General features: G+C 36.9%; 1 protein-coding gene across 10 annotated transcripts in view; it reads left to right on the top strand.

Annotated features, from left to right (window-relative positions):
- The window catches only part of MCTP1 (multiple C2 and transmembrane domain containing 1), a 471,427-nt gene that overhangs the window by 270,919 nt on the left and 172,834 nt on the right, over positions 1-27,674 (top strand). For 6 of the 10 annotated variants that reach the window (XM_036020545.1, XM_028520090.2, XM_036020544.1 and 3 more), the window contains 5 exons: positions 2,229-2,306; positions 7,091-7,261; positions 10,108-10,238; positions 21,606-21,792; positions 26,558-26,651. In XM_036020545.1, coding sequence (XP_035876438.1) covers positions 2,229-2,306; positions 7,091-7,261; positions 10,108-10,238; positions 21,606-21,792; positions 26,558-26,651 — 661 coding nt within the window. The remainder of the gene's footprint in view (positions 1-2,228; positions 2,307-7,090; positions 7,262-10,107; positions 10,239-21,605; positions 21,793-26,557; positions 26,652-27,674) is intronic. The other 4 variants (XM_036020549.1, XM_036020547.1, XM_036020548.1 and 1 more) reach the window with 1 other exon arrangement.

Genomic DNA, 27,674 nt, shown 5'->3' with positions numbered 1-27,674 from the left:
TATATTACTTAGCAAACCAACAAGATCATGGTAATATGATGAATTTTTATTAGTATATATTTTGAACAAATATAGTAAAAGATTAAGAACTTTGGCCACAGTTAGGTTTGGGGAGGATAGTTAAAACATTTGAAGTAAACATAAATACCTTCCTGACACTGGAATGTGGTGGAAATAGGAAAGAAACATTAAGGATTATAGTGCGTGAATCATCCTCTAAGAGGAAGGGATCGAAGCGTTATTATTTGACGAGACACTTCAAACTAGGCTGCACAAAGCACAGGACAGTTTTCTGTAAAGGCAATCATGCTTGAGAGGGTGGATGGCTGCAGAGCAAATCTGCTTGTTGGTCTTCATCATCCAGGTGCAATTCATGGGAATAAACTCAGCAGGAAAAGGAAGAGATAGAACATGTTTGTGCCTGGGATTGAGCTAATAATTGTTCCACGCTCCAGCCTTTACAGCACAAAACAGTCCTTCTAGGCTGTCATTATCTTTTCTTTGTAGTGTCTCAGTGAATCATTTGATTAAATGAAAGCATGTTCACCTCTGTGCTAAAAATAGAGGAAAGGGCTGACTCCACGCACAGCTATTGTAAAGATACAAGCAATGCCTTTCATTCCAGGTTCATAGTGCCTGGGTCTCATTTGGAAGGATTAGCTTGTGTACAGGTAATCAAATCCACACTAACAAAAGCCAAGGATTATTTGCACATATCAGGAGATTAGTATGGCTGAGTGTTCCTTTAGCCACATGGTAAGTCTAAATAGACTTGTTTTTTTTGTAGGGGGCATTGATCTGCTTTTTAATCAGGATATCTACTATTACTAGTGATTCAGTTTTTCAATAAATGGAATTAATAAAATTTATTAACTAGGATTGGAATATATAAGTGCTCTCAGTTTATATGCAAGAGTCTACAACTTCACCACCTTATTAATAGACAGTAGGCTATCATTTCTTATGGAGTACAGTTACTGCTCAAATGCTTTCCTGAACAGTATATGCTAGAATTATTATCACCTGCCGACATTTAGTTCCCCTCAACCCCTGATTAGCCTCTCTCAATAATTAATACCCAAGAATATATTTTATCTAAATATAAGTCAAAATATTTCAACAAATCCTGTACAAATTAACTTCTTTCTTTTGTATAGTGAACTTCTCAGTCTCTGACCAAAAAATGAGATATAGTGGGAAAAATCATCAGTGAGGTCTCAGCAACCCCAGATTCAAATTTTGGCCTTGCCAATCTCCAGCCATATGACTCTGAGTGGGGTATTTATCTTCTCTGTGCCTCAGTTTCCTTACCTTAAAAATGCTTGTCATGAGAAACACTGGAGTGTGAAAACTCCAGCACATAACAGTGGCTCAATACGTGTTTCTTTCTTTCTGTGTGATCTAAACTATCTTTCAGACTGGCCTAACCTAATAGCTCTGCTGATGGTATTAAACTGATGACTCTCATCTCACCATACGATTGCTAGGAAACTGTCTAGCTGCTCTGGAAGTCATGTAATATAAACTTTTAGCCCCACCATAATTTCTGTATAGTATTGTTCAGTTGCATCTTTCTTAATCCATCTCTTGCAGCTTTGGGCTGCAGAACTGAAGGTACCTTTGGGTTGCTTTTTTAGAAGCAAGGGCAACAAAGGCAATTGTTATATGGGACAAAGTTTCTCTGTTACTTTAAAGATATCTGCGTAATCATTATAAGATATTTACATGTAGGATGCAGTTAACATAGTCATAGTTATTTTCTGTTCATGTGACATGTATTCTCCTGGAGTGTGATCACTGCTTTTCACATTGGAAACAAAACAAAATCTTATTGAAAACAGTCTCAAAAGCTTTTTGATACAGCAGACTTGGGAAAATGATTCTTTCCATGATTTCTCTTGCTGTGTTTCTTTTTCCGCTACACCTATTAACAAAAACCAGACATCATGCAGGTGGGATGTATGACCATATATAATCTCTGACCTTTATTTTCTTGACCACTGCAGCATTATGCTGCTAAAGAAAAAACAGTGGCTGGAAACTATATCGTTGCACTGACATTTGTCTTCATTGTGCTGGGGGATATTTTCTGACAGTGACTTAAGAAGCAAATACATATTTTTTCCAATAATGTTTGCTGAAGAGTAATGCTAAACTCTGGTTGCAACGAGGTGTTGATAGGGGCACAAAGCTTTCCCGTACAGCTCTGATCGTTCATTTCCATCCAGACGTGCGGCAGGCCTGCTTTTCCCGTGCTGGGCTTCTGCAGAGCAGAGCTTCAGAGTGCTTATTACCAAAGTGCACAAGTAAGTTCCACCATTTGGTTTATTTATTTATTTTTCTGAGCTTGCATGAGCTGTGATTCTCATGGCTGATTTACTTTTCTGCAAACCCATTCCCTACCCTGACTTCTTTTACACGTATGATTAGAAATTGAAATCTTGCATTTCTTTTCAAGGAATAATATACATAAACTAATATTATCCTTAAAATGCCAGCTCACTAATTCTAAAATCTTACTAAAGATAAATATCATTGATTAATTGCCTCAGACTTTGATATGTATATTGATATTCTTTATTAAATCTGACCTTAGGTCAATATTCCTTTTGAGAGAATGTCACACTGTTATGCATGAGCTGACTCAGGTCATGTGTTGGAAATATACATGTGACCCTGCCTGGTGATTTCCACAAATTGCCCACTAAGACCCGGGGGCTGTTGCTTCAAAAGTGTGAAGATTATTTCTTCCTTTTGCGGAGCTGGTTCTTTGCTTTGAAGCTAGGGTGGTTTTCTATTTTTTCTTTCCCTCCTCAAATAGAATTCTATTTCAACAGGGATGTAGTTGAAAACACTACCTTAGGGAACTAAGTACAAGCTGTACCATGTTCATTTTATTGAGGGATATCTTGTATTTGTTTAACACTCCTTGCCTCAGCAAGTAATTTTTGGTTGACTGATCGATATTTCAGTTAATATGTATTATTTGATATATTTCATGAGAAAAAACATTAACCAAAGAAGGAAATAATAAACAAGCTTCACCTAATTCTTCAGTAGGTTGCTACTTCTCTCTTTAAATGCTCCATATATCCGGATCAATATGCTCTCCTAATCAGTAAATTGAGAAGCAGAACTAAAGAAGGACTTTAATTAGCGTATATCACATCCATGCCAGACAATGCATAATGTTATAATTATAGCAATTCGTTGTAGCTGTTAGAACATGGGTGAAGGCCAGTGTGCATACACCTCAGAACGTGTGAAGCAGGGCTGCTCACACTTGCGTGCACATCAGAACCACCTCAAGGGAGGACTGGTGAAACCTCAGTGCCGGGCCTCCACCCCTACAGCTTTAGTTTGTGTTGGTCTGGGATGGGGCCAAAGAATCTGAATTTCTTTTTTTTTTTAAGAGAGTTCTTTTTTTTAATTTTTAATTTTTATTTATTTTTTAGTGAGGGAAGGGAGGGAGAAAGAGAAAGAGAGAGAAACATCAATGTGCGGTTGCTAGGGGTCATGGCCTGCAACCCAGGCATGTACCCTGACTGGGAATTGAACCTGCGACACTTTGGTTTGCAGCCCACGCTCAATCCACTGAGCTACGCCAGCCAGGGCGAATCTGAATTTCTAACATGTTCCCAAGTACCACTGATGCCATTGGCCAGTGGACTACACTTTGAGCACTGCACTGTGCAGAGGAAAGAAACTTGAAACAGAGCAGCACACACCTCAGAAGGTACCTCGGAGAGCATTAGAGCTACTGGTTTTCAAAGGTTTTTCTTTTTATAGTTTTGGAATTCCACTTGCCATCACTCCTTCAAAGGAGTTCTGCTTGAGCTCCCCAAAACTTTAATTTAAAAAATAAGTAAAAGTAATAAATTGCTATCCTAAGCAGGTTAAATCTTTGTTTATGAAATATACATTTTTCTATGCAAGCCCCCAACACACAGACACCCCTAACCGCCAACACACGAAACAGAAGAGCACTCTCAGCACACTCGGGGTCCTGGTGTGCAGTCTGAACAACCATGATGAAAAAAACATGCCCAAGTCACATAGTCAGAAATTGCTAGAAAGATGTTTGTGGGTGTATACATTAAGCACTTATGTTTTTGACTATTGCTAACCTAAGTTTACCTCTTCCCCCTTTACCTTATAATTTTATTTCCAAGTCCTATTCTTCACATTTAGACTAAATATTTATCTGTTTCATGATTATGAAGTTAATCAAATCACAGGTAAATTAATGGATTTTCTTTTTAGAAGAATACCAATTTACAAAAAATAATGAAGAAGGAAAAATCACTTTAAAAATGATATCTGATTAGTATGTCTTTGGAGCCCCATCCTCTTTTTTTTTTCTTTAAACCTTTTATACATTAATTTCACATTCATTAGCCCTGTTTTTGTATATAAATATTCTCCCTCTCCCTCCCTCTTAGCTTCCCAAGTTGTTTTGGGAATGTTCTTCCAGGTCATAGAAGAGCATTTTGTAACAACCAATGACAGTAGGTAAAACTTTCATTTAGTTCGTCTTATTTCTGTGAAAACATGAAGGATCCCATGGAAACCATTCTTGCCCTTCCCACCCTGTAAGTCAAGTTGTTGTTCTCGTGTGGAAAGTGGGAGGTGGGGCACACAAGTTTCAGACATGGTATCTACCATTCAAGAACCTAACTTAGCCTTGCGGCCTGAAGATGCTACGTAACCTAGATTGTGCCCACTCTTATTCTACTGAGTGCTGTGTATGACTTCTGCTTCTAGAGTGCATAGAAAATGTTACTAAGTATGTGTATCAGCAAGCTGGAATATTGTAAGTATGAATACACGCGCTCGTATAATAATAAAGTAGAAGGTGATGTCATGTATTAGCCATGTAGAAAATCTAACCTGGAATTTCAAATATATTCAACTCATTTAATAGGAGAGTACTCTTTCAGCAACATTATACTTAAATGATCATTTTTAAACCTAGGAGAGAGTCTCTGCCAAAGACCAATATTGGGAGAAAGGCAGGAACAAAGTTCAGAAATACTGGGTTCTAGTCACATATCCACTATTTATTAGACAAACCACTCATTTCTGTGAAAGCATGAAGGATCCCATGGAAAGCATTATCTGTCCTTCCCAGCCTGTAAGTCAAGAGTTTGTATATCAAACTCTGCATCAGTAAGATGGGAATTAGCAGGCCTTGCCTTCTTGCTTCGTTGGGTTTTAGTGAAAACCACGTGATATAACGTACACTTACACAGTTCTAAATTCTAAAGCTTTATATAAAGGGGTAGTTATTAATTCCTTGGTCTTCACTGAGATAATTATTTCTTCTTACTTGCAAAAAAATTGTTCTTCTTTCCTTCTTTGCTACTCCTATTCCTTAATAAAAGTTTCAGACCCAAAATTTAGAACCCAGTCTCTAATCTCTGCTGTTAGAGGTAGTCCCCACAGCAGCAGAAGTGGATCTAATGCAGCAACTGATTTCAGACAGAGACACTGAAATCAGTTGCTGTATTATATAATAACAACTAGCATAAATCTTAGAACTAAAAAAAAAAGCCTTGAAGATCACTTGGTGCAATAAATCTTAAACAGTGACTTTTAATCTGAGAAATCCTTGGTTCAAAGCAAATCCATTGTGGAAACCCGGTGTGTGAAGCAGATGGGGGCAAAGGGGCTCTAGCTGAGGTGGGGTAATGGAGTCTTCAGAAGTCACAGGTGCTCCATGAAACCTCTGCTGCACTTCAGAGTGCACTTGAACGCTGCTCTTGGAGCTCACAGAGGTGAGGAATGTGGAGGCAAAGTCTCAAATTGCTATTAGTAAGGCAGAACTGTCGAGCAATGTTGTTTAAAATGTGTTGATCCCCAAGGTAGGGAAATACGTAATGTGATTTGGAAAGATTTCCCTTGAAATGTTCAACTATTAAAAGTATTATCTTTTGAAGAATGTAGTTTTCATTTTTCTAACTGAAGCACCCTGAAATGCATGACTTTTGATGATGACAGATAAAAATGTCTGGCATTATTATGATTTGGAATAAAATAGGAATTAAAAGTGGGAGGGGAGTACACAAAATAGGCTATGATGTTACAACATTAATGTAGGAGGAATTAGGCTAAAGTGGAGCTAATTCATAATTTAGAAGTGGAATGATTTGAAGTTGAGAGAAATGTTGAATTTTTTTCATGAAATGACCATAAGTGAAGAATATAAAACAAACAGCAGTTTCTATGTTACTGAACACAGATTGTAAAGATTTTAACAATTTAGCCACTTTCTCTGGCTTGTTTTATGTGCTATTTAGTTTGAAGAGATTATATTCCCATTTTTAGTAGAATTACTAGTTTTTAAAACTTCTGATTCGGTTCACTGACTTAAATATTGTGTTTTAAAACTGAGCATAATAAAAACCATTAAAGAAAATGTTTAAATACTAGAGTAAGAAATAAATTCAGAAACATACCTGCCAATATAAATCACATGTGTAAATTTTAAGCTTTGTAATGTAAGTTTCAAACATAAGCAAGACATTTTCGGTGGACATACTGATTTTGTTTTCTGTTCTTTGGTACCTTAAATAGTTCTTTAGTGAGCTGAAACTCTTTTAATACGGCAATAAAGATGTTTTTAAAGTGCATAGAACTTATAACTAAGAACTAAAAAACCCCTGTAAAATCCATTTGTAACACGAAAAAAAGATTTTCAAAAATCCATAAATAATTAAAATTGAAATTTCACAGTGTGGATGAGGACTTTCATATTTATATTTATTTAATTCTAATTTCAACACCGGCACGTTTGATACATGTGAATATTCTCTGATGTTCTTGAAGTACCTACAGCTTACCATTTTAAGTTGAAAATTATGCTTTATTTTGAGCATTCACCTTTTTAACACATTCTTAAATTTATTGTGATTTGATAATTTCATATTTATTAATAACTATATAATTAATAAATAATCCATAAATTATTTTATTTAAGAGCTTTATAACTGCCTAATTTTGTTTTTGAAAAATGGTAACAATATGGTGCCCACTGAGATATTTTGGTATATAAAAAAAGTGTTCTAACTCTGTGTTCTTTTGCAAAAAGTTTCAGACCCAAAGTTTACGCCTATCAGACGCACACAGAAAATCGCACCTTTGGCGAGGAATAGTCAGTATCACGTTGATCGAGGGGCGGGACCTCAAGGCGATGGATTCCAATGGGCTGAGTGACCCTTACGTGAAGTTCCGGCTTGGGCATCAGAAGTACAAGAGCAAGGTGACTGTGTCTTTTTTGTGTTCCTGTCAGCATTTGGAAAGCAATGGTTAGTCAGTATCCATGTTTTGGAAGATGAAAACTCTACTCTTTTTAAAATGCTTAACAGAACTTTTGAATATCGCTTCAAGAAACAACCAATGATTGCAGTACATCTCTTACTTTATGTGCTAAGTGACCTTGGGTAAACTACTTAATTTCTGTATGTCTCAATTTCTTCATTTATGACACAGGAATATAGGAGGAACTATCTTGAACAACAGCAAAAACAGGCTGCAACAAACAGTGCCTGGCACATAAAGTGCTCAAAGAGTGTTGGCTGCTCTTATTATTACAACTAGTACTAGTATCAGTGCTACAGATAGCATTATTTTACATGCCACAAAAATCTGCATCAGTTCCTCTGAGCCATTTTGCAAACTGATGTTCACCAGTGCAGACTGAAAGTTGTTTTACAATTGATTTAGAAAACAAAGGCTCCTGCTGCTTCTACCAGCAGTGAGACAAGGGGCAAGTCAACTCACCTCTTCATGCCCCAATTTCCCATCTGCAAAAATGACAATTAAAGTAGTGCTTACCTAGTAAGGTTATTGAGAAGATTGAATAAATATTTTAAACATGTAAAGTGCTGGAAATTCTGCCTTGCCCATAATTAAATACTCAATAAATAATAGTAGCAGAAAGAAGAGGAAGAGTAGCAGCAGTAGTAATAAGTATATTGTAGCCCTGCCTGGCATAGCTCAGTGGATTGAGCCCAGGCTGTCAACCAAAGTGTCACAGGTTCGATTCCCAGTCAGGGTACATGCCTGGGTTGCAGGCCATGACCCCCAGCAACCGCACATTGATGTTTCTCTCTCTCTCTCTCTTTCTCCCTCCCTTCCCTCTCTGAAAATAAATAAATAAAATCTTTATAAAAAGAATTCTAAGTTAAACTAAAAAAATAAGTATATTGTATAATAACTATTATATTAGTAGTAACACTATATTGAATAATCATATTGTTATATTATTGACAGAAGGAATAATAATTAGCAAAGGTCATAGTAGTCATAGTTATATTTGGGACACATGTCATATCTTTGTTGTATTCAAATTCAGCCTCCTTAATGGTCAGCTTCTACAGCTGCTATTCATAGACAGCTTGGGGCAACTGATCACATCCATCTCATATTAAAAATCACCTTCTGCCTTGATGGGATTATCTTGGCCTTGACATTATTCTAATGAACTATTGGTAAACAGCCTGCCTAGGTTCCTTCTGGCCCAGGAAGGTTTTATTGGTACCTGAGGTAACTGGAAGTATCACAGATCTGACTTGTTAGCAGGCAGTGAGCACTGCTGTCTGGCTCACCAGTTACCTCACTGAGTGCCCACACAGAGCCGGAGGGCATCATTTCTGACCTGAAGGGAATCATATAGGAAGGACAATCCTAAAGAAGGAAACTGAAAAGTTAGGTGCTTTATGGCCAAATAAGTAAGACAGACCACCCCACAAAATACCATAGGACTTCATTTGAGCCTACTTACAAGAAATTTGAATTATCATAGCATCTATCCAGTGCCATCTTTTTTTCTGCCATGGGCTTAATAACATACTTTAAAGGAACTACTGATTCCAAAAATAGTTACCTATGACCACTTTGTCTTGTCCTCTATCAATTAACATCATTTCTATGTTCCGGTAGGCTTAAAACATTACTTATTTTTATAGTTCTGCTCTTTAGGTATGAAATATGAAACCCAGCTATGGACACGTGTCTCTCTTTGCTCTTTCTTTCCGTGATCTATTGCTGATTAATTTCAGATTATGAACTTTAAAAATTGTGATTCATTTGCATTACCTTTGCGCATAACATACTTCATTGCTTCCAAAGTCTTCACATCTGAAGATCTGTCTCCCATACACTAAAAAGAGAAAAGACCACTGCATGGCCTCCTGCTAAGAAAGATGAGGGAAACAAGTACGCATGTTGTATAATCCAATGGGGAATGGAATTTTAAAGGAAATCAGTATGGATCACTTTATTGATTCCACCAGGTGTCTTATCAGAATACTTGAAGTTACAAAATTGTACTTCAGATAAGGTATCTTTCTTATGTGTGCAACATGGAGATTATACATACACACATGTTCATATTAATTCACAAACATGTTTGACATACTGTTTTGGGGAAAGAGATCTGAAGCTTTAATCAAAGAGTTTACTCAGAGTCTAGGCACTAAAACGTAATGAACTTGGATGGGTCACTTAAACTCCATGTCTTAGTTTTTCCATATATAAAATGGAGATGGTACATCAATGCTATAATTCTAGGAGATGTTTACCTGACCACTCCAAAGTTACTTGTTTTTTTCACTTCCCAGAGAATTTTTTTATTCTGTATTCAGTGCAGAAATTGTCATGTATGGGGAAGTAAGAAAAAAAGAAACTCTGGGGATCCTCAGCTTCCTTTGTTATGAGATGGCAGACATCGAATTATGTCTTTGTACATAGGCTGGTTATACAGAACAAGTGCTAGTGTCTGAATGAGCTATACTTCACTTGTAGACTATGGTTTTGCCTTTTCTATATAATGCATTTCTCTCGTCTGTTACTCTGTTATTCAAGATGGTGAGGAGGTGACTTTGGTTCTCAGGAGACATGCTTTCAGGTTCTTTCAGACAATATGTAGTAAAGATGCTAGAGACCTAATGACTCATTTTCATATTTCTGGAAGCTTTTGTTCAAATCTTCACTAGTATCTAGTTCAGACACTAGACAGTATCTAAAGTTTGATTGAATGTCTCAAGTTAAATTGTTGTAAAGACTGACAATATTGAGACAATAATGACTTTTTTGGTTTTGCAGATAATGCCAAAAACTTTGAATCCTCAGTGGAGAGAACAATTTGATTTTCATCTCTACGAAGAAAGGGGTGGAATTATCGATATCACTGCATGGGACAAAGATGCTGGGAAAAGAGATGATTTTATTGGCAGGTTTGTGCAATTTGATATTTTTGGTTCACCATAAGGAGGGTAATTTGTTAAGAGAATATTTGCTTTAAGTCTGGTTATTGTAAATGATCTTTATTGTTTAGAAGGAAGGGATCTTACCATGGTAAGGCAGTGCTTGGGTGAACTGCGCACTAGGTTTGAAGACTGACCAGTAGGTGGCAGTTTTGATCAGTTGATGGACAGGCTATCTAAATTTGATATCCAGAAATTTTCTCCAGATGGCAGAAACATTGTGCATCAAAGTTATGGGAGTGGAGAAACAAGAATCTCACTTGATATAACATACTTAAAGAAATAAAGAGCATATTCATAGTCTGTAAAGTGATCTGAGAGTATATTACTTTTCATAAAGCGTATTGTTACCGTAGAATGCGGTTTCCTAGAACTCCCCACAAGGTGAAGAGTCTTTCTAATCTTCTAGCTCTAGGAGTTCATAAATTGGTAGAGTTCCCAAGTTTTAGTGAAGGAAGCGTTAAGTGAGGCAGATCGTGCTAGTCTGATAATGCAATGAAGAAAGGACTCTTCTGAGGCTCACATGATATCCCTGCACAAAGTTATTCTGAATGCCTGCTTGAGTGTATGAACCATTTTCTCACCTGAAAGCCTGTTTTTATATTTCTTGATAGTTTTATATGTCTCTTTGTAGAAAAACATTTTGAAACCTGCCAATACTGAAATCAAAGCATGCTGCACAGAAGAATTTGTTAGTGCATAAAATTCTTTCTTCATTGTAGTTCACATTTCCAAGTCTCTACAGGTATAGCCTGAAGAACTGCATGCGTACTAACAAGTGGAATTTTAGGCTAGAAAATCAAGAACAGGAATTCAATCCAACGTATCTCTTTTTTTATTATTCTGATATATATGTTTTAAACAATGATTTTCTTCATGGGATTATAAAGTGAGAGGTCAAAGATTAGCTTTCATGACCCTTTAATATTTTACTTATAAAGTGAAATGAGAAAAACACCTCTGTAACCTAATAGTATTTACATTTTAATCCCTTTAAAAGGGCAGGCCTTCATTGTATATTCTTCCCAGTAAACGAGTAACCTAGTTGGAAGTGTATCCTTCCCTCTTTTTTCTGACTGTTGGAGGTATTTACCCCCCACATTTAGTGTCTGGCTCCAGCTTCACCTGGATTGTAAGATGCATTCTTTCATGCTTGTGCTTGTCAGGCGGAAAGCCCGGACTGCGGAATCAGAGTCCTGGGCTCCATCTCCCTCAAAGGCACAACTATCTACTCTGCCTCCCAATATCTTCATTGGATTAAAACTGGCTTGTGCCAGTGATTCCAAATGCAACCATTAAAGAACAATAAGGGCTTTTAAAACTCTCATTCATTTTGAGTGGCTTACTTTTATTTTCAGTTACATGTTTTCCCTAAATATAATGAAGACTATAAGCAATAAAATATTAAAAAATTAAAAAATTAAAATAAATATAATGAAAACTTATCTGGCATCAGTGTCACTAAAAGCAAAAAAAACAAAAAAATCAATTTTTGGTCATATGCTAAACATGTTTGCCTGTGAAAGCAATTTGAGCTAAAAAGATTTTAGAATAAACAAGAGCACAGGTATGGACAAAATGACTCCTGGGACACCATTTGATATCAGTTTAAACCACCTTACACAGGAAAGAGAATTACTATTGAATTTTGAGATAGTAAAAATGGACAATAGGACCTTATTGTACACTCTGCTAATTTAACAAAGCTGCCTGCTGCAGGAAAAGGAAATGACTATGGTATATCATCATTTCTAATATACTCGATATCCAGATAGCACTATCTGAACATCTAACTTTCTAACTTTATGTTTTTAAATTGTACTTCAAACACATTCTGTCACTGAAAAACAACATATTATTATACCTAAGTGGAGGCAAGTAAAGTCACCTGTGTTTATGTAAAGGTTGTGTGGTAGCAGTGGAAATAATGCAGATTATAATAGAATTCCTTGGTTCCTACAATAGTTTAGAAGAAAATGGACTTAACTCCCAATTAAATGTTAGTTTTAAGGGTAAAGTAATAGGAGCAAAACTGTAGTGTGGTCTGCTGTCTTCCCTTACAAGCTATCGTTGCAACATTCTACGTATTAAGTTTTTTACTTATTTATTTGTTTATTTTTATCTAAATATATTTGACATACAACTATGTAATTTAAGGTGCATAACTTATGGACTTGACACAGGACATTTATACTGTAATATGATTGCCGTTAGAGGTATAGCTAGCACCTCTTTCATATCACATAATTGTAATTTTTTCTTTGTGGTGGGAATAATTAAGATATGTCTGTATTAACTTAAAAGTTAGAGGCCATTCAGGGAGTCAGCTGATAATCGATGAGTAAATAAAAGTTGGCCATGAAGGGTAATGTTGCCCCTTCGATGCCTAATAACCTTTTTTTAAAGAATACTGTCCAAATTCACTCCCAAATTTGAGAACACTGTGTAAATTAGATTATCTACCTATACTAATTTATTGTGTTATAATTTTGTTATTATCCTCTTTATTTTCTAGTTTTTGTCATATATAATGATTTTTGGAAATGTGTTTTTTAAATGCCTACTCAATAACAGGACTTTTTTTTCTTAATGGAGGTCTCTTGTGACTTCCACGTTGTTGAATCCAATGACCAGTTTTCAACCCTCATGTTAGCTGATCCAGCAGCAGAGGAGGACTCGGCTGACCACTTCCTGATCTTAAAACATTTTCTACTTGGCTTTCAGGACACCAGACTGTTTTCATCTTACCTTATTGCATGCTCTTTCATGATCTTCTATGCAAATGTTTTCTCATCTTCCTCCTGTTTTAGTTCTGGAGAGCTTCGAAACCTGCTCCTTCTGCGTCTTCTCTGTCTATACTTGCTGCTGTGATGACTCCATTCACTCACACTTTTGCACCATCTAAGACTGACAGTGACAAAGGTCAGTCCATCACTCACCTAAACTCCAGATTCCCACATCCAACTTTCTACTCAGTATCTTCTCTTCAGTATCTAATAGGCACCTCCAATATAGCAGGTTCAAAACCAAAGTTCTCACTCTCCCTACCCCTCCAATCTGCCCTTCCTTCAGGATTCTCCCTAGTTTGCTGCTAACACCAAAAACCTTGGAGTCATTTGTTATTCATTTCCTCCTCTCACTCTCATTAAATACATCAGCAACCTTCTAAGTTTTTCCTCAAAATATCTTCAGAATTCACTCATCTCACGATTGCTATCATTATGATTCTGTTTGAAGCCACCACCAGCTTTTGTGCAGACAATAGCAACAGCCTCCTGTTCTTCCTTCCACGTGACACTAATAAAATAATTAAACTTCTCTTTGCAAAGCAAGCCCTTCAAGTGTTTCCCATGGTAATCTGGAAAAAACCAAATTCCCTACAGTAGTTTATAATGCTCCTCAGTGTCTGGCCCTGTGATTCCTCTACCTTGAACTTCTGCTATTCTGTTCCTCCTACTCTTCGTGCTGCTGTAGCCTCTTCACTGTTTCTCAAGCACACTAAGCCCTCTCTCACCCCAGGACCCTTCTTCCCTCAGTCTGCTGGACCCTTTACTCAGGTGTCCATCTGCCTTGCTTCTTTACCTTCCTTGGGTCTGTGCACAGATATCATGTTAGAGAGGCATCCATACCAATTCTGTTTAAAATTGAGGCCCCTTTCTTTCCTAGACATTCTCTTTTCCCTGTCCTGTTTTGTTTTCTCAGTTGAAGTAATCACTACTTGAATACTGGGCATTATCATTTATTTCTCATCACTGTAATGTACGCTCCATGTGGGTTTTGTTCCATGAGGATTTTTGAGTGTTTTGTACACCGTGGCATCCTTGATGCCCACAAAAGTATCGGACACATGATAGGTATTTAACAAATATTTGCAGGACTTTAATTTAAATATCTAAAGCTTGATTTAATACTAGAAATTATGGCTCTTCCTTCTCTAAATAAATACATAATTTGATACCAGGTATTAATGAAAAGGCAATTAGAACAACATGTCTTAGTGGAAGGTACAAAGTTTCAGTGTAATTGAGGAAAGATATGTGTATATAACTCAACAGGGGAGAAGTAATGAGTTAAAGTCTAAAGGTATCTGAGTGATCTTTATACTTAAAAATAAATACCAAATTGTTGTTTGAAAAAAAAAGCCTATACATTTGTCAAGGTATCATAACTTTTTCATCATTGTAAAACTAAAGAGTTAATGCCATCTGGTTGTTAAATTTTACACAAAAATAAATTTACCTTGAGTAGAAGGAAACAATAATGATAATGCTTTGCAATTTAAAGGGCACTATTATATTATTATATTCATTAGCTCAACATTAGGGGATAATGAGAGTGGTCCATAAAACAATTTTACAGGCATGAAAAGTGAGGCAGATGGAGGCATAGAGGTTGCCTCGCTGTGTTGGAACTGGGTGATCTGAGGCTCAAATCCAGGACCCCTGGCTCGAAAGTCCATGCTCCTTTCACCTCCATCTTCTATTCAGTATGTTCTGAAGTGATTAAGTGCTCAATAAGATGCTGAGTAGTCAATAAACCAACTTGGGTGTTGTGCACCATACTGCAAGTTTAAACAACAAATTTTACCTGTCACTGAACTACAAATTTCAAGTGAAAGTGAAATAATGTTAATCTGCATGTAATTATTTAACTTTCTGATCACCTGCATTTTGGCAGGCAAGATGAACTGCCACCTTTACGATAATCAGCTAATAAATCCTCATGATTGTTACACTTTTACGTGGAGCAGTAATCTGAACATTGGTGGCTGACAGCGGCGGTAAATTGCCAAGAATGAGTGCTGTCAGAGAACAAGTTGTTTTTATGAACATGCAGAATAAGTAAAACCTATGTCAAGCAATTTTATTCAGTTGGAGTTATTTGCAATCCAATATAGCAAGATTTATAGCATTATTTATTAGTGTGCAAAATGCTTGTTTATCTGTAAAGTGGCATTGATTTGGGGTACATATATTTTAGGTTGGTGAATTGCTACTGACTTTTTTTTGTTGAACTTTTATCAGGGCCATGGCTGCCCCTGACAATAGACTTACAGACGTGAGCTTGAATAGGGAGCTCTGTTTCAACAAAATTTTTATTAATGATATAGTATAAGAAAAACTTCTTCCAAATGGGCAAGTTGTGGGTGAAAAACAAACGCTTTCAAATTCTACAATCAAAAATAAATTGATACCTCTGCACTTAATGTTGAAAGAAAGAAAATGTGGGATGTGTTGGTAATATGAACCAAATTAACATGTCCTGAAATTGAAGATCAATGCATTTGAGCATTTGACATTCCATAGATTTTGGTTTGTCAAGTTTTTCTCGTGGTACCAGGGTTGCCATGATTCTTTTACTTCCTATGTAAGTAAGGGCAGGGGAGGTCCTGGTGCATGATTAATTTGAAAGCACATAGATCATCAGACAGATAAACACTGAAGAGGATTTTTTTTAATGGAATCCTTGTATTCCACCATTTTTCTTACTAAGGGTTGAATGGAATATTTCTTTAGGAAGATGGACAACATTTAAGTAAAGAATGGGCTATGTCACTGATCTTTTTCTGATTTTTCGAAAACTCAATCTACACCAAATGTATTAAGATTTTAGTCTATTTGCTTTCATGGTTACTATTTTTTCTTCTGAAGATTTTCTCAGAAAGTTTATACTCACGGCAATATTTCTTATACAATGGCCAGTTTATCTTTGAGTGAATGAATGGGAAACTTCACAAGTTTACAGAAGTATGCTTTTCAGTAAGTTTTCAATTTCTTGCTTTTCCTCTTCTTCTTCTGGAATCCCTATGATTTGGATATTGGCACATTTGGAGATTTCCCAGAGTCTTCTTATACTATCCTCATGTTTTTGAATTCTAGTTTCTTTCTGTTTTAGTTGAATGCTTATTTCTTCCTTATGCTCCAGATCGTTGATTTGAATCCCATCGTCCTTCCCTTCACTGTTGGTTCCCTGTAGATTTCTCTTTATTTCACTTAGTGTAACCTTCATTTCTTTTTTTTTTATGTTGTTGCCATACTCAATGAGTTCTTTTAGCATTCTGATCACCCATGTTTTGAACTCTGCATCTGATAGATTGGTTGTATCAGTTTCATTTAATTCACTTTCTGGAGTTTTATTCTGTTTTTTTCAGTTGGGCCATATTTCTTTGTCTTCTCAATTTGACAGCCTCCCTGTGTTTGTTTCAATGTATTAGGTAAAGCTGCTTTTACTCCCTGTCTTAGTAGTATGGCCTATTGTAGAAAAGCACACCTGTAAATTGTGGGGAGTAGATTCTTAGGTGATCACCAGGGCAGGGCAACCAGTTTCACCATTTGTGGCTCTTGGGGGAGGGTGGCTCAGAGAAGGGACAGTGCCACTGCCTGGCTTCTGGATATTTGCCCGGAAAGAAGCTGTCTCCCAGCACTTGCCCTGTTTCTAGTCACTTCACTTTATCCCAGTATGCCACTTACGTCCTTCCAGCTGTTGCCCTGGTGCTGAATCCCAGAAGAATGGATATGCATAAGTCCGGAGTCCTTGTGAGGCTTTTAAGAGGAGTCTCTTGAGAATCTGACAGTTTCTTCTATTGCTTCAACTACCTCTGATTTTTAGAGCCAGAAGTTACCGGGATGTATCTTCCTGGCACTGGAACCCTGGGCTGCTGGGTGGTCTGGTTTACAGCTGGTATCCCTTGTTCACAAGGTATCCTCCCACCAATTTTTATCCACCACACATGAATGTGAGACTGCCTGTCCTGCTGCCTCTCTGCACCACTCTGGGGCTCTGTGGCCCCCCGCATCTCTCCACCTTTCTTGCATCTCCACCCTCCTACCCATCTGGATGAATGTGGCTTCCTCAAATCTTTGGTTATCAGACTTCCATACAGCTCAATTTTCTGACATTTCTGAGTGATATTTGTTTTGTAATCTAGTTTAATTTTTTTCCATGGTTTTGTGAGGAGGCAAAGTCTGTTTACCTACTCATCCATCTTGACTGGAATTCCCTGAAAATGATCTTATTTTTAAATTATTTAAAAATCCAAATAGTCCTAATATTTACTTCCTGCACCTCAGTGTACTCACATATATAGTCAGCATCCAGGGTACTATGCACAAAACTTGTTTCATCTGATAGGAATGTCATTGGTCACCGCCGGTTCAGGCATGGCAGATAAAAAGGCAGGGGAGGAAAAGGTTATGGAAACACTGAAATTTCTCACCTTGAACTCTTAGAGGAAAATATCACCAAATGAATGTGACATATGCCTTTCATGTGGCTAAATAAATGCATATAGTTTTTAGAAGTGCAAAGAATTTTAAGCTTTGATATGGAAGTCAGGAAATGTTGTTTGAGTTCTTCCATCACTTAATTTCTCTAAGCCTCAATTACTCCCTTTATGTATACAGATTACAGTAGCCCTGGAATCTTCAGTTTTGAGATTGTTTTGATTCTTCTATTGATTGATTGATAAGTTAGGCTCTGGTACAGATAGGAAGTTTTGTAGTTTTCCAATATCAAACTAATAAAGCATATGTGATAATGAAACTACAACACACTGTGTCTGTGGTAGTTCTGAAGATAAAGATGTGAGACTCTAGAAGGCGTACAAAGTGTTGAATCCCCCAAATCTATGAGAGATCTGACATGCATGGTACTTAATAAATACCAAATGCATTAATGGATGAATGAATGAATGAATGAATGAGTGTTGGAAAGATGTCAAACTGCTTTCTAGGAAGACAACATACAAGTGATAGAGTGAAAGCATTATATGCTAGTTCTGCTCTGGTGCCATCACCATGGGTAAATTTGGGGCTCTCTGAAATTTTACCTCCTTGTCCATGAGTCCTTTAAAACTAACAGAGCACCAACTATATTCTAGGTGCCGTGCTGGGTGCCTATTGAGGTGTCTCAGGATACGGACATCAAAAGATAACTGCAGGTTATTACAATGAGAATTAGTGAAAATTAGCAAAGCAAAGATGAATAAAGAGGTTGCCTTGTCTAAACACAAAGAGACAGTTGAGCCCTAGCATGGAGGGTGAAAGAATTATTAGCCATCACGAATGACTTAAGTAGTGAGTCAGCAAGTGACACACAAGCTGAGGGAAGGCTGTGGAGGGCACTGTTACCTGGTTAAGCATATTTCATAGGTGGTGGAAAGCCAGGGAGGGACATGGTCAGGTTCGTGTCTTAGACATCTGTAACTAAGGGGACTGAATTTTATCAGTGGCCTTTGCTTTACCCCAGGTTCCTTAGAAGGTAGAGCCTGGGGCAATGGTTAAGTGCTGATGCTTTATTAGCAGGTGCAATCCCAGGAGCTGAGAGCGAAAGAGAAAACATGAGGCAGGGAAGACCAGGAAGCAGTGCAAGGTGATATGTTACTGGGCTGACCACCGTGTCCTGTGTTTCAGAGACACAGCTGATCGCTCAGCAGGTGCACCTACTTAGCCACACATGGACAGGCAATATGGAGAATTTCATTTAAAGTGGCTTCAGAAGATCACTCCTGAGCAGAGTTTTTAGATGAATAGGAGATATTCAACCTCAACTAGCAAAAAGAACCATGAAGCCATTAATTCTCTCTCGTCCAATATAGTTGTATAAATAAACATTTTCTACATTAGAATGATTAAAGTCAAAATTCTGAAACCTTAAATATAGGATAGAAACTGAGACTATTTCTATGAGTACACTGATATTGGAAATTTAGTTTCATCAGAAACGCATAACCCCTTATAAATTTAGAGGTTAATTGAAATTTTATTAGTTTCAGGGTTTTTAAAATTCATTTTTTGAATTTTTGTTAGTTTACTGTCTTATAAAAGTGATAACTTACAGCCTTCTTCCCTAGTTTATACATATTTAAAGCATAAAAATTACATAATTCCATACTTTAAAACTGGGATAATTTTTTCTGTTTAAAATGAATCCAGATATACCCAATTTAAGAACACTGCAAACAGCACACACTTCCTCCTGGCATGCAATTACTTAATGACAGACTGGTTAAGAAAAAAAGCATAGATCTTGGAATCTAGAGCCCTAAGTTCAGATCCTGGTTCTGCTAATATTGACAATATTTCCATTTAGTCATGTAACTTCTCTCGCCCTCGGTTTTCTCATTGGTAAATTAAGGAGGTTTCAAGGGTCACAAATCCTTATGCCTATTGGAACCAGGTACAGAATTAAGTAGAATAGGCTAGCCATAAATAATAGACAGTATTGGGGACATGAAATCACAGGACATTTACTCTATCTTTAAAATTATTTAACTTCAAGACTTAAACACTACAAGGAAAATCAACAAATCCATGGAAGAGATTTGATCTGAAAGTTGCCAATTTGCAGTACCTGGACCAGATTATCTTTAAAGCATCTTCCCCAGCTCTAAAGCATTTGATGAAAAAACTCGAATGCGAATGAGAAGCAAAATGGTAATTGGCCTAGAAGGAAATGCTCCAGAAAGCTTCAATGTGTTTTAGTGTTTTAAGAGCGATGCAGTGTCATACCAGGGAATGAGGCAAGGACTGGACTGGAAAATGCGTGATTGAAGTGAGTGACAGACCCTTCTTGGTCCCAACTTTATCCAACCAAAAAGTACTATCTGAATTGTAATCTCTGTTTAATTCACTAGTATCAGACTCCTAATCTAGTCTAAAGGTTCATTTACATTGAACAAACTACAGGCTAGGCACTGTGCTAGATGCTATAGAAAATGATATGGACATTTTTCTTATTATTAGAGAATAATGATTGGTTGTTTTTCGTCATTGTAGGTATTTTACCCTCACCTTATTCCAGGTGCTATTGACAATAACTTAATTTCAATTAAAATGAGAATATTAGATAAGGAGTTTAAAGAGAAAGCATGAGAGTATTTTGAAATGGATATTGTGTTTGCAGAAACAATGAGGTCATTTGAGGTACCTTCTAACTTTAAGAAGATATTTTTCAGACTTGCCGTAGACTTTAATGTCCTTCTTTCTCAGTTGTTAGCATTTAGCACACACACATTTTTCTGTCACTGACCAGGGTATTTCTTTTCTCTTTTGTTTCTTGTATCTATATTCCTCTTCCTCCCAATTGTTTCTAGTCCTGGCCATCTCTGATGTCATTTTTGATGGGCAAAAATAAAAGGTAAATGTCAGACATTGGTTCACTTCTTAAAATCACTCATGCTTGAAGAGGTGTTTGAGCACAGCTACAAGCTTTGAAGCCCTATTCATAGGCGTTTAAATTAAAAGCAAAACAATAGCCCTGGCTGGTGTGGCTCAGTGGATTGAGTGCTGGCCTGCAAATCAAAGGGTCACTGGTTAGATTCCCACCCAAGGCACATGCCTGGGTGTGGGCCAAGTCCCCAGTAGGGGGCAGTTGAGAGGCAACCACAGATTGATGTTTCTGCCTCTTTCTCCTTCCCTTCCCTTCTCTAAAAATAAATAAATAAAATATTTAAAAGCAAAACAATAAACAGTAAATAGGGTGAAGAAAAGGAAGGAGCAACAATTTAATCTGTCTCTGATAGCTAACCACCCTGTTTATGTGCTGCCACATGTATTCATGTAATTGCCTATTTCCTGTTTTAAATGCCTTTTATTCATATGTGCCCCCTTCCTCTCCCTTCACTGGTCTTGTGGTCACCACAGTATCTTTCTCTTCCAAGTCAACAGAAATGTTTATAAACAGAGATTACAAGGTGTTTAACCCCAAGACAGTGGCTATTGTCCACAGGCTGTCACGTCAGGAAGCCTCTCAGGACAGTGCTGGTACATGACACTGGAGCTATAGTGTTTTCAGAGGATTTGTTTGCTTGTTTTTTTTATTTAGATCTATGAGTGTTCTATGAATATATTGACATGGTTTTAAAAATGTAAAACTTATGGCACCACCAGAGTGCATATTGTAATCACTGCTTTATATATAACATTTATGAATGGGGGGTGGGGCAACCACTGGTTTAAAAGTGACACAGAAATTCAGACTCTTGGTAGTTTGCCTCTCTAGGTGGCTCATGGTCATCTTTCTGTAAGCCAAGCCCCACTGACCTAGGCCGGCCAGGGATTGAAGTCTCTGCTGATATATGAATATGGTGACAATGGGTAGTAATTGAATCAGATAAGCACTTTTTCTTTGGTATCTTATAGGAAATCAGCAATTAAACACAAATAATCAGGGGCTGAATTTTGTGAAGAAAGTCAGCTAATGTGAAAGAATATTCATCCAGTGGTCCAAATAGTATTTCTATTGATTTACTTTCCATGTAGCCCTGAGCAGCCTGCACTTCCACTGTTTGATGTCAGGGGAAAAAGCCACTTGCTAATTCAAAACATTTGTTTGTAGGTGCCAGGTCGACCTGTCGGCCCTCAGTAGGGAACAGACGCACAAGCTGGAATTGCAGCTGGAAGAGGGTGAGGGCCACCTGGTGCTGCTGGTCACCCTGACAGCCTCGGCCACAGTCAGTATCTCTGACCTCTCTGTCAACTCCCTGGAGGAGCAGAAAGAACGGGAGGAAATATTAAAGAGATATGTACGTATGTAACCTCCCCTCTTGGGGTCATCGGTGCCTAGATGAGTTTGTAAATAATTTACCTGGAGTGACAGAAGTACATCTGAAAAGCTGTCTAACAGATCAGACAGCAGAAAACAGGGCACATGCAAATGCCACATGTGACTCTGCAGCCTCGCTTTCATTCCCCACTGATGTCTGTACACCAGGGCTCTTCCAGGGCCTCCTCCAGAGCAAGTTCCAGATTCTGAGATTCTCCTCAGGGATTTTATTGTGCAGCATAAATATGCAGGGAAACTTCTCATAAAGGAAAGCCAAGTTTATACAACATTACTTTAAGATTAATTCATTGACTCTTTGTAACTGCATATTTCTTTGTCTTTCCAAGTTTGAAATGGAGTTAATGGCACTTGCATTAATTAGCAGCTTGGTAACTAAAGGGTATTCACAGAAATCACTTTTATTTTCAACTGTTTAAAAAGCCTTACTTTATTCTTTTATTTTTTTAGTGAATGTGAAATATAATTAAAAGGAAGCTTCTATACCTTTTGATCAAATGTAGAGAGATAGGGTAGAATAGTGAGTCCCTAAAATAAATAGCTTCTCTATTTTTACCAAGCCAAAATATTCACAACCAAATCTACCTATTTCCCAGCATCCTTACACTATACATTTCCCACCATGTAGTTTTCTTGAAGCAACAGAGAGGGGAGCTCTTACTCCACCATTCTCTCTCAATGGAGGCTTGAAAAAGTGAATACCTCAGTACCCATGAAACTGGGGAAAAAAGCTTTTCCACTTAAAATCACAAAGCTGGTATTGTACGATGCTGCCAGGTGTTTAGAAGGCTCCTCTAGACATTCAGCTATGAAACCAAGCTCCGACTAACAAAGAACCGCTTAATTTTTTTCTAGATTTTAAAATATTCCTATTTGCTGACTGACATCCTTTCAATAACTGAATTTAATAAAGATGTACCTTATCAGGCTGTGCAGATAACATGAAGTGCTGGTACTAATGCTCTACAATATTCTTCAAACAGATTAGCAGGATGTGCGCTTCAGCAAATTTATTCTGGCTATCTCCACTGAATCAGCTGTCTGCTAATGCTTGTACAACTCACCCACCAATGGTGTTATCATAAACAGTTTAATGGAGGTGACTTAACAAGGCAAAATAGTATATATTTTTAAACTAGCTAAGAGCCTAAAGTATTGTGTGGCATCTTCTAATGTCTAATTGCAACTATGAAAATTATTTCACATTTTGGTACCTACCAAAATGTAGTCTCCTATTACCAGAAGTGAGCTTCATGAATTAAAACAATTTAAAGGAATGAATTAGTATATGTATTAATATACAATTGTTCTAGGTATTATAATGCTGCATTTCATGGATTAATCCCTTGTATTGGAATGATACTGCAGGCTAGGTAATTAGAAATAATCCAACTATTAAGGATTTTTTTTCTGGATGGACTTCTTTAAATCAGCCATTTCCATTCAGAGTTTCAGTATTTGTTTCCATGCTTCTTTTATATGTTAGTTATTATTTCAGTAAAATATAAAATATTATGTGGATGTCCCAGCTAATTCTCAGGTTATGTTCTGCTCATCATATTAAAAAGTGAACCACATTTAAATATACTTGTTTTTAGCCCCAAACTTCAAGCACAGGCCTGTATCTGCCTCTACAGACGTACTTGCCAAAAAGCTACTGTATGTAATAGCACATGTGTCATAATTAGTCCAAGCAATGCCAGGACAAAAGCCTACATAGTAGGTTTCAGTATGCTTCCTTTTTACTATATAGATTATGAAATGAATGAATACTGTATCATCTCTGAAATATCACTTGTTTAGTGAAACATATAAAGAAGATTATTTGGAAAAAATTCTTATATGTTTTCTTGTGAGAACATGTGTATTTTTTAAAATTTAGGTTTAGCTTAACAATTTGGTTGTGGTGAGGAAAGTTGATGAATTTCCCTACTCACACGTGAAAGAGCACTGAAAAGGCTTTCCGTTGCTGTCATTCAGAGGGGCATTGCCAAGCACTGAAGCCCCACAAATTAAACGGACATTACTGTGTGAGCCCTTATTTGATCACCACATTCTGAAAAGATGGCTAATTCCATTTTTCTTTTTTTCTCTCCTTTTGGGGGGAGGAAAGCAGGGAAGGTCAATAGGGGGCGGGTAGTAATGGGTAGTAGACCAAGAGCGATTGTATGACCTTTTCAGAACGGGTATGCTGAACCCTTGCTCCCCCTTGTCACAGTTTAAAAACCAGAGGAGCTAGTTTAGAGAAGAAGTTGTTAGCATTCCATTTTTATTATGACATTTCACAGTCATCTGATTTAATGTCCCTTGACCGGATTGTCCACCGTGAGACGATGGGCTTGAAATGTTATTTAGAGCATTGATAAAAGGTGAGCAGTTCTAAGATGACAGCAAGTCATAAGGCTGGTGGTGTGACATTAATTTTCTCCATAACAGAGATGGAATAAGACGTCACGGTGACAAGCTGTCAATCAGCCCTGGCCCCTCAGAGCATCTCGATGCCATAGGATGGGGTATTGCCTCTCCCGTAATAGAGCTGAACTGAGATGCTCTCCCTGACAGCTGCTGCAGCCATAGAGAAAATATATTATACAGCCTTTCATTAAAAAAATAAAGAGGACTCCTCTCCAGAGCATTTCAATCTTTTCCCATCTATTGAGGGCTGAAAGGATTCACAGCAAATCATAGATTCCTCTGCTATGGAGATTTCTGGCTTCAGAAGCCGTCCAGGTTTGGGGAGCCTTCTACAATAACCAAATAACAAGGCAGGGATGCCTCTTGATGATGCATGACTTGAAGTTTTATTTTTTAACTGATACATGTAAGTCTTTGGCTGTTTTGGAATTCATATCATAATCGATATGTCACTGGCCTAAACAGTTGGAGTTCACAAGAAATTACTATTTGTCTGTCAGCTGATTCAAAGAAACGAAAGCTTCAAGCAGTAATTACCCCTCCGAATGGGAAGCCGAGCATCAGGGCTGAAGCACCAGAAGCTATAGGCCTGTGCAGGGAGGTTAGCAGTATGAAACGATTCTCAGACACGAGATTAGTAATATTTGTTTTAGTCACAATGCAACTTGGTTTAAATTGCTTCTGAAAATTAAAGGAGAGGAACCTTTTCAGAAAACTCTTCCCCATCGTTAGGATAGACTTACCTGGTTTGCAGCACTCTGCAAACTCTGAGATAAGAAGCTTCCCAAACCTGATCATTACCACATTAGGCAGACAACAGCCTACAAACCTCTGAATTCTAATACTGCTGCCTAAACTTCCCACTGTTAAACCCTTCGTTTACAGGAATTTAAATGGAGAGAGAAGTACCTTTTTATTTAACTCTATTATCTGGGTAGCTTAAACAGTTCTGGGAGATAAACAACTGTTTAAAGACAATAAAAGATTAAGAGCTAATCCCTGTGCTAAACTTTTTTTAAAGCTAGGTTATGAGATTACACACATATCTGCATTCCTCCTCTCAATATACCAAGGTCACAGCTTCAGTGCAAACAGCGGCTTGTCATACGGGACTGCTGAAGTTAATATCGCACAAAGCTTTTGCTCCTTAGTAGTCTCATGTGCTCAATACAGGGATGCAAATGGTCTTTAGTAATATTTTAATAGCTAACTTTATTAAGCAAAAGTATGTTATGATCCCTGGTCAGAAAGCATTTTTTAAATTATTGTTCAAATACAGTGTTCTGTCTTTTTCTCCCATCCCAGCCCACCCCCAGAAAGCATTTTAAAAATTATGATTAAAAAATACCTTTGATTTACTGAGTAGAAATGCTGATTTTGTCATAAGAAAAATGCTAATTTGTTAATAAACAAAGGCATATAAAGTTCTATAGGTTCATTCTCTCAGTATTTGGGCCCATTAATTACAGTTTTGAATTATTCCATTGGTACCCCTCTTTTAATCTCTTCCACTATTACACTTAGTACAACACTGCCATTATTAATTTATGAAATTAAAGAGGTTTTATCATTTGGACCTGACCTATCACAATTTTTCTACTTCTACTTTTATTCATACTACAATGGTAAATAAATTACAAATTTAAGAAAAATTACTCATGACTTTTGAGTTTACTTTTAGTGATCTATTTGATTTTTCTGAAAATTATGTCTTCCACCTAAAAGGTTTCTAGAATACCTAAGTCTTTTATATTAGATATAGAAAATAGTTTTTCAACAATTTAACCTTCATCTAGCATCTGTAATTTCCAATGCTCATCAAGAAGAAAATAGTAGAAAAATAATTGATTTAATGTTAACTTTCTTGCTTCCAAAGTCTGAAATATTGCAAAATGAACAACTTAAGATTCAAAATTAAGAAGCATGAACTTCCAAGCCATCATACCCATAGAGGAAAACTTTCTTGGAGTGCTTTGGTAAAGGAGGTTGAAGGGAAAAAAAGCAGACATATTCCAATTTTACAATTTATTGTTCATCATCTACTGACAATTATTTATGGGGAAGAAATGTTGTGGGGGGTTTTTATTCTTTAAAAAATGTACTTACATAGCAACAGTTATCTATGTAAATGTGTGTGTGTATGTGCACATTCATGATGGTGGAAGTGTAGCCGGTACTGAAGAAACACAAATATCCTTTGAATCATTTAAGCAACATCCTGAAATCAATCAAAAAACTTAGTGTTTTCTTGGAACACCTGTTGAGATCATTGTGGGCCTTTCTTTTCTAATACTGATGTTGGGGTCTTTCAGAGTCCATTGCGGATATTTCACAACCTGAAAGATGTGGGATTTCTCCAGGTGAAAGTAATCAGGGCAGAAGGATTAATGGCCGCTGACGTCACAGGTAAGAAATGATGCAATTACCCTATGGTGTGTATATATAGATATACATTTAGGTATAGATATCAAGCAGCATGTAAGGTCTGTACCATTTCGTGATGGAACTCTTCATTTGACCTTATTGGATTATTAAAGTACATGATATAAATATAAATCAAAGTTTCAGGGTTGATCATACAAAGGTTTGCCAGCCACCAACTTTTATATTGTCACTGCTTTTTAAAAAGAAGGGTAATATAATAAAAAACAAACAGTAAAAAATAAAATAACTTTTGAATTATTGCCTCCTCCAAAGTTCAGTCAACATAGTAGGGATTTTTCTTCTTGGTTTTGTCATTTTGGCACTTGGAGTAATGCTGTATCTTCAGAGGGCATCAGCTTATGTAAGATACCATAGCTTCAACAATTATAATTCAAACACTCATAATAGTAAATTACTTGGTATGAACTCTTGGTATTTGGGTTGCTAATCCAATTTGTTAGTTGCCTAAATTTCTTAGGATATTCCAGAGATAATTTTGGATCTAAACTAAACATCCACATTGTTTTCAATATTTTAAACCAAGAAACAGACCTATAAAAATGCCAAACTATTCTCATCTCTTAAACTTTCTGATTTGGGTATTGCGTTTCTATAACATATAATTGACTGACAGTAATTATTTTGTCAATTTTCAGAATTAAATCATTGGTTTGAATTTGCAACTATGGAACTGTTCATTCATTGTTTAATTCTATAGAATTTAGGGATGTTCATGCCAATTCTTAAATTGTCCATCTCAAAATGGATAATATTAGGACTGATGACCAGTTTTTGTGCATATTTCACTGTTTCTGAAATAAAGTATCCACTTACTATTTGTGGAAATATGCTTACCACTGTGTGTTATTCAGCGAGTCGGCCCAACAACTGTAGCTGACTTATTTGGTGGGGAGAAATGTACTTCTCCTCCCATCTGAAGCAGCGATTTTTAATCTTTTTCATCTCGTGGCACACATACTAAGTACTAAAATTCTGCTGCGCACC

The sequence above is a fragment of the Phyllostomus discolor genome, chromosome 3 (assembly GCF_004126475.2).
Source record: "Phyllostomus discolor isolate MPI-MPIP mPhyDis1 chromosome 3, mPhyDis1.pri.v3, whole genome shotgun sequence".
Taxonomy (NCBI): Eukaryota; Metazoa; Chordata; class Mammalia; order Chiroptera; family Phyllostomidae; genus Phyllostomus; species Phyllostomus discolor.
This window is presented reverse-complemented; position numbering and strand designations above follow the sequence as displayed.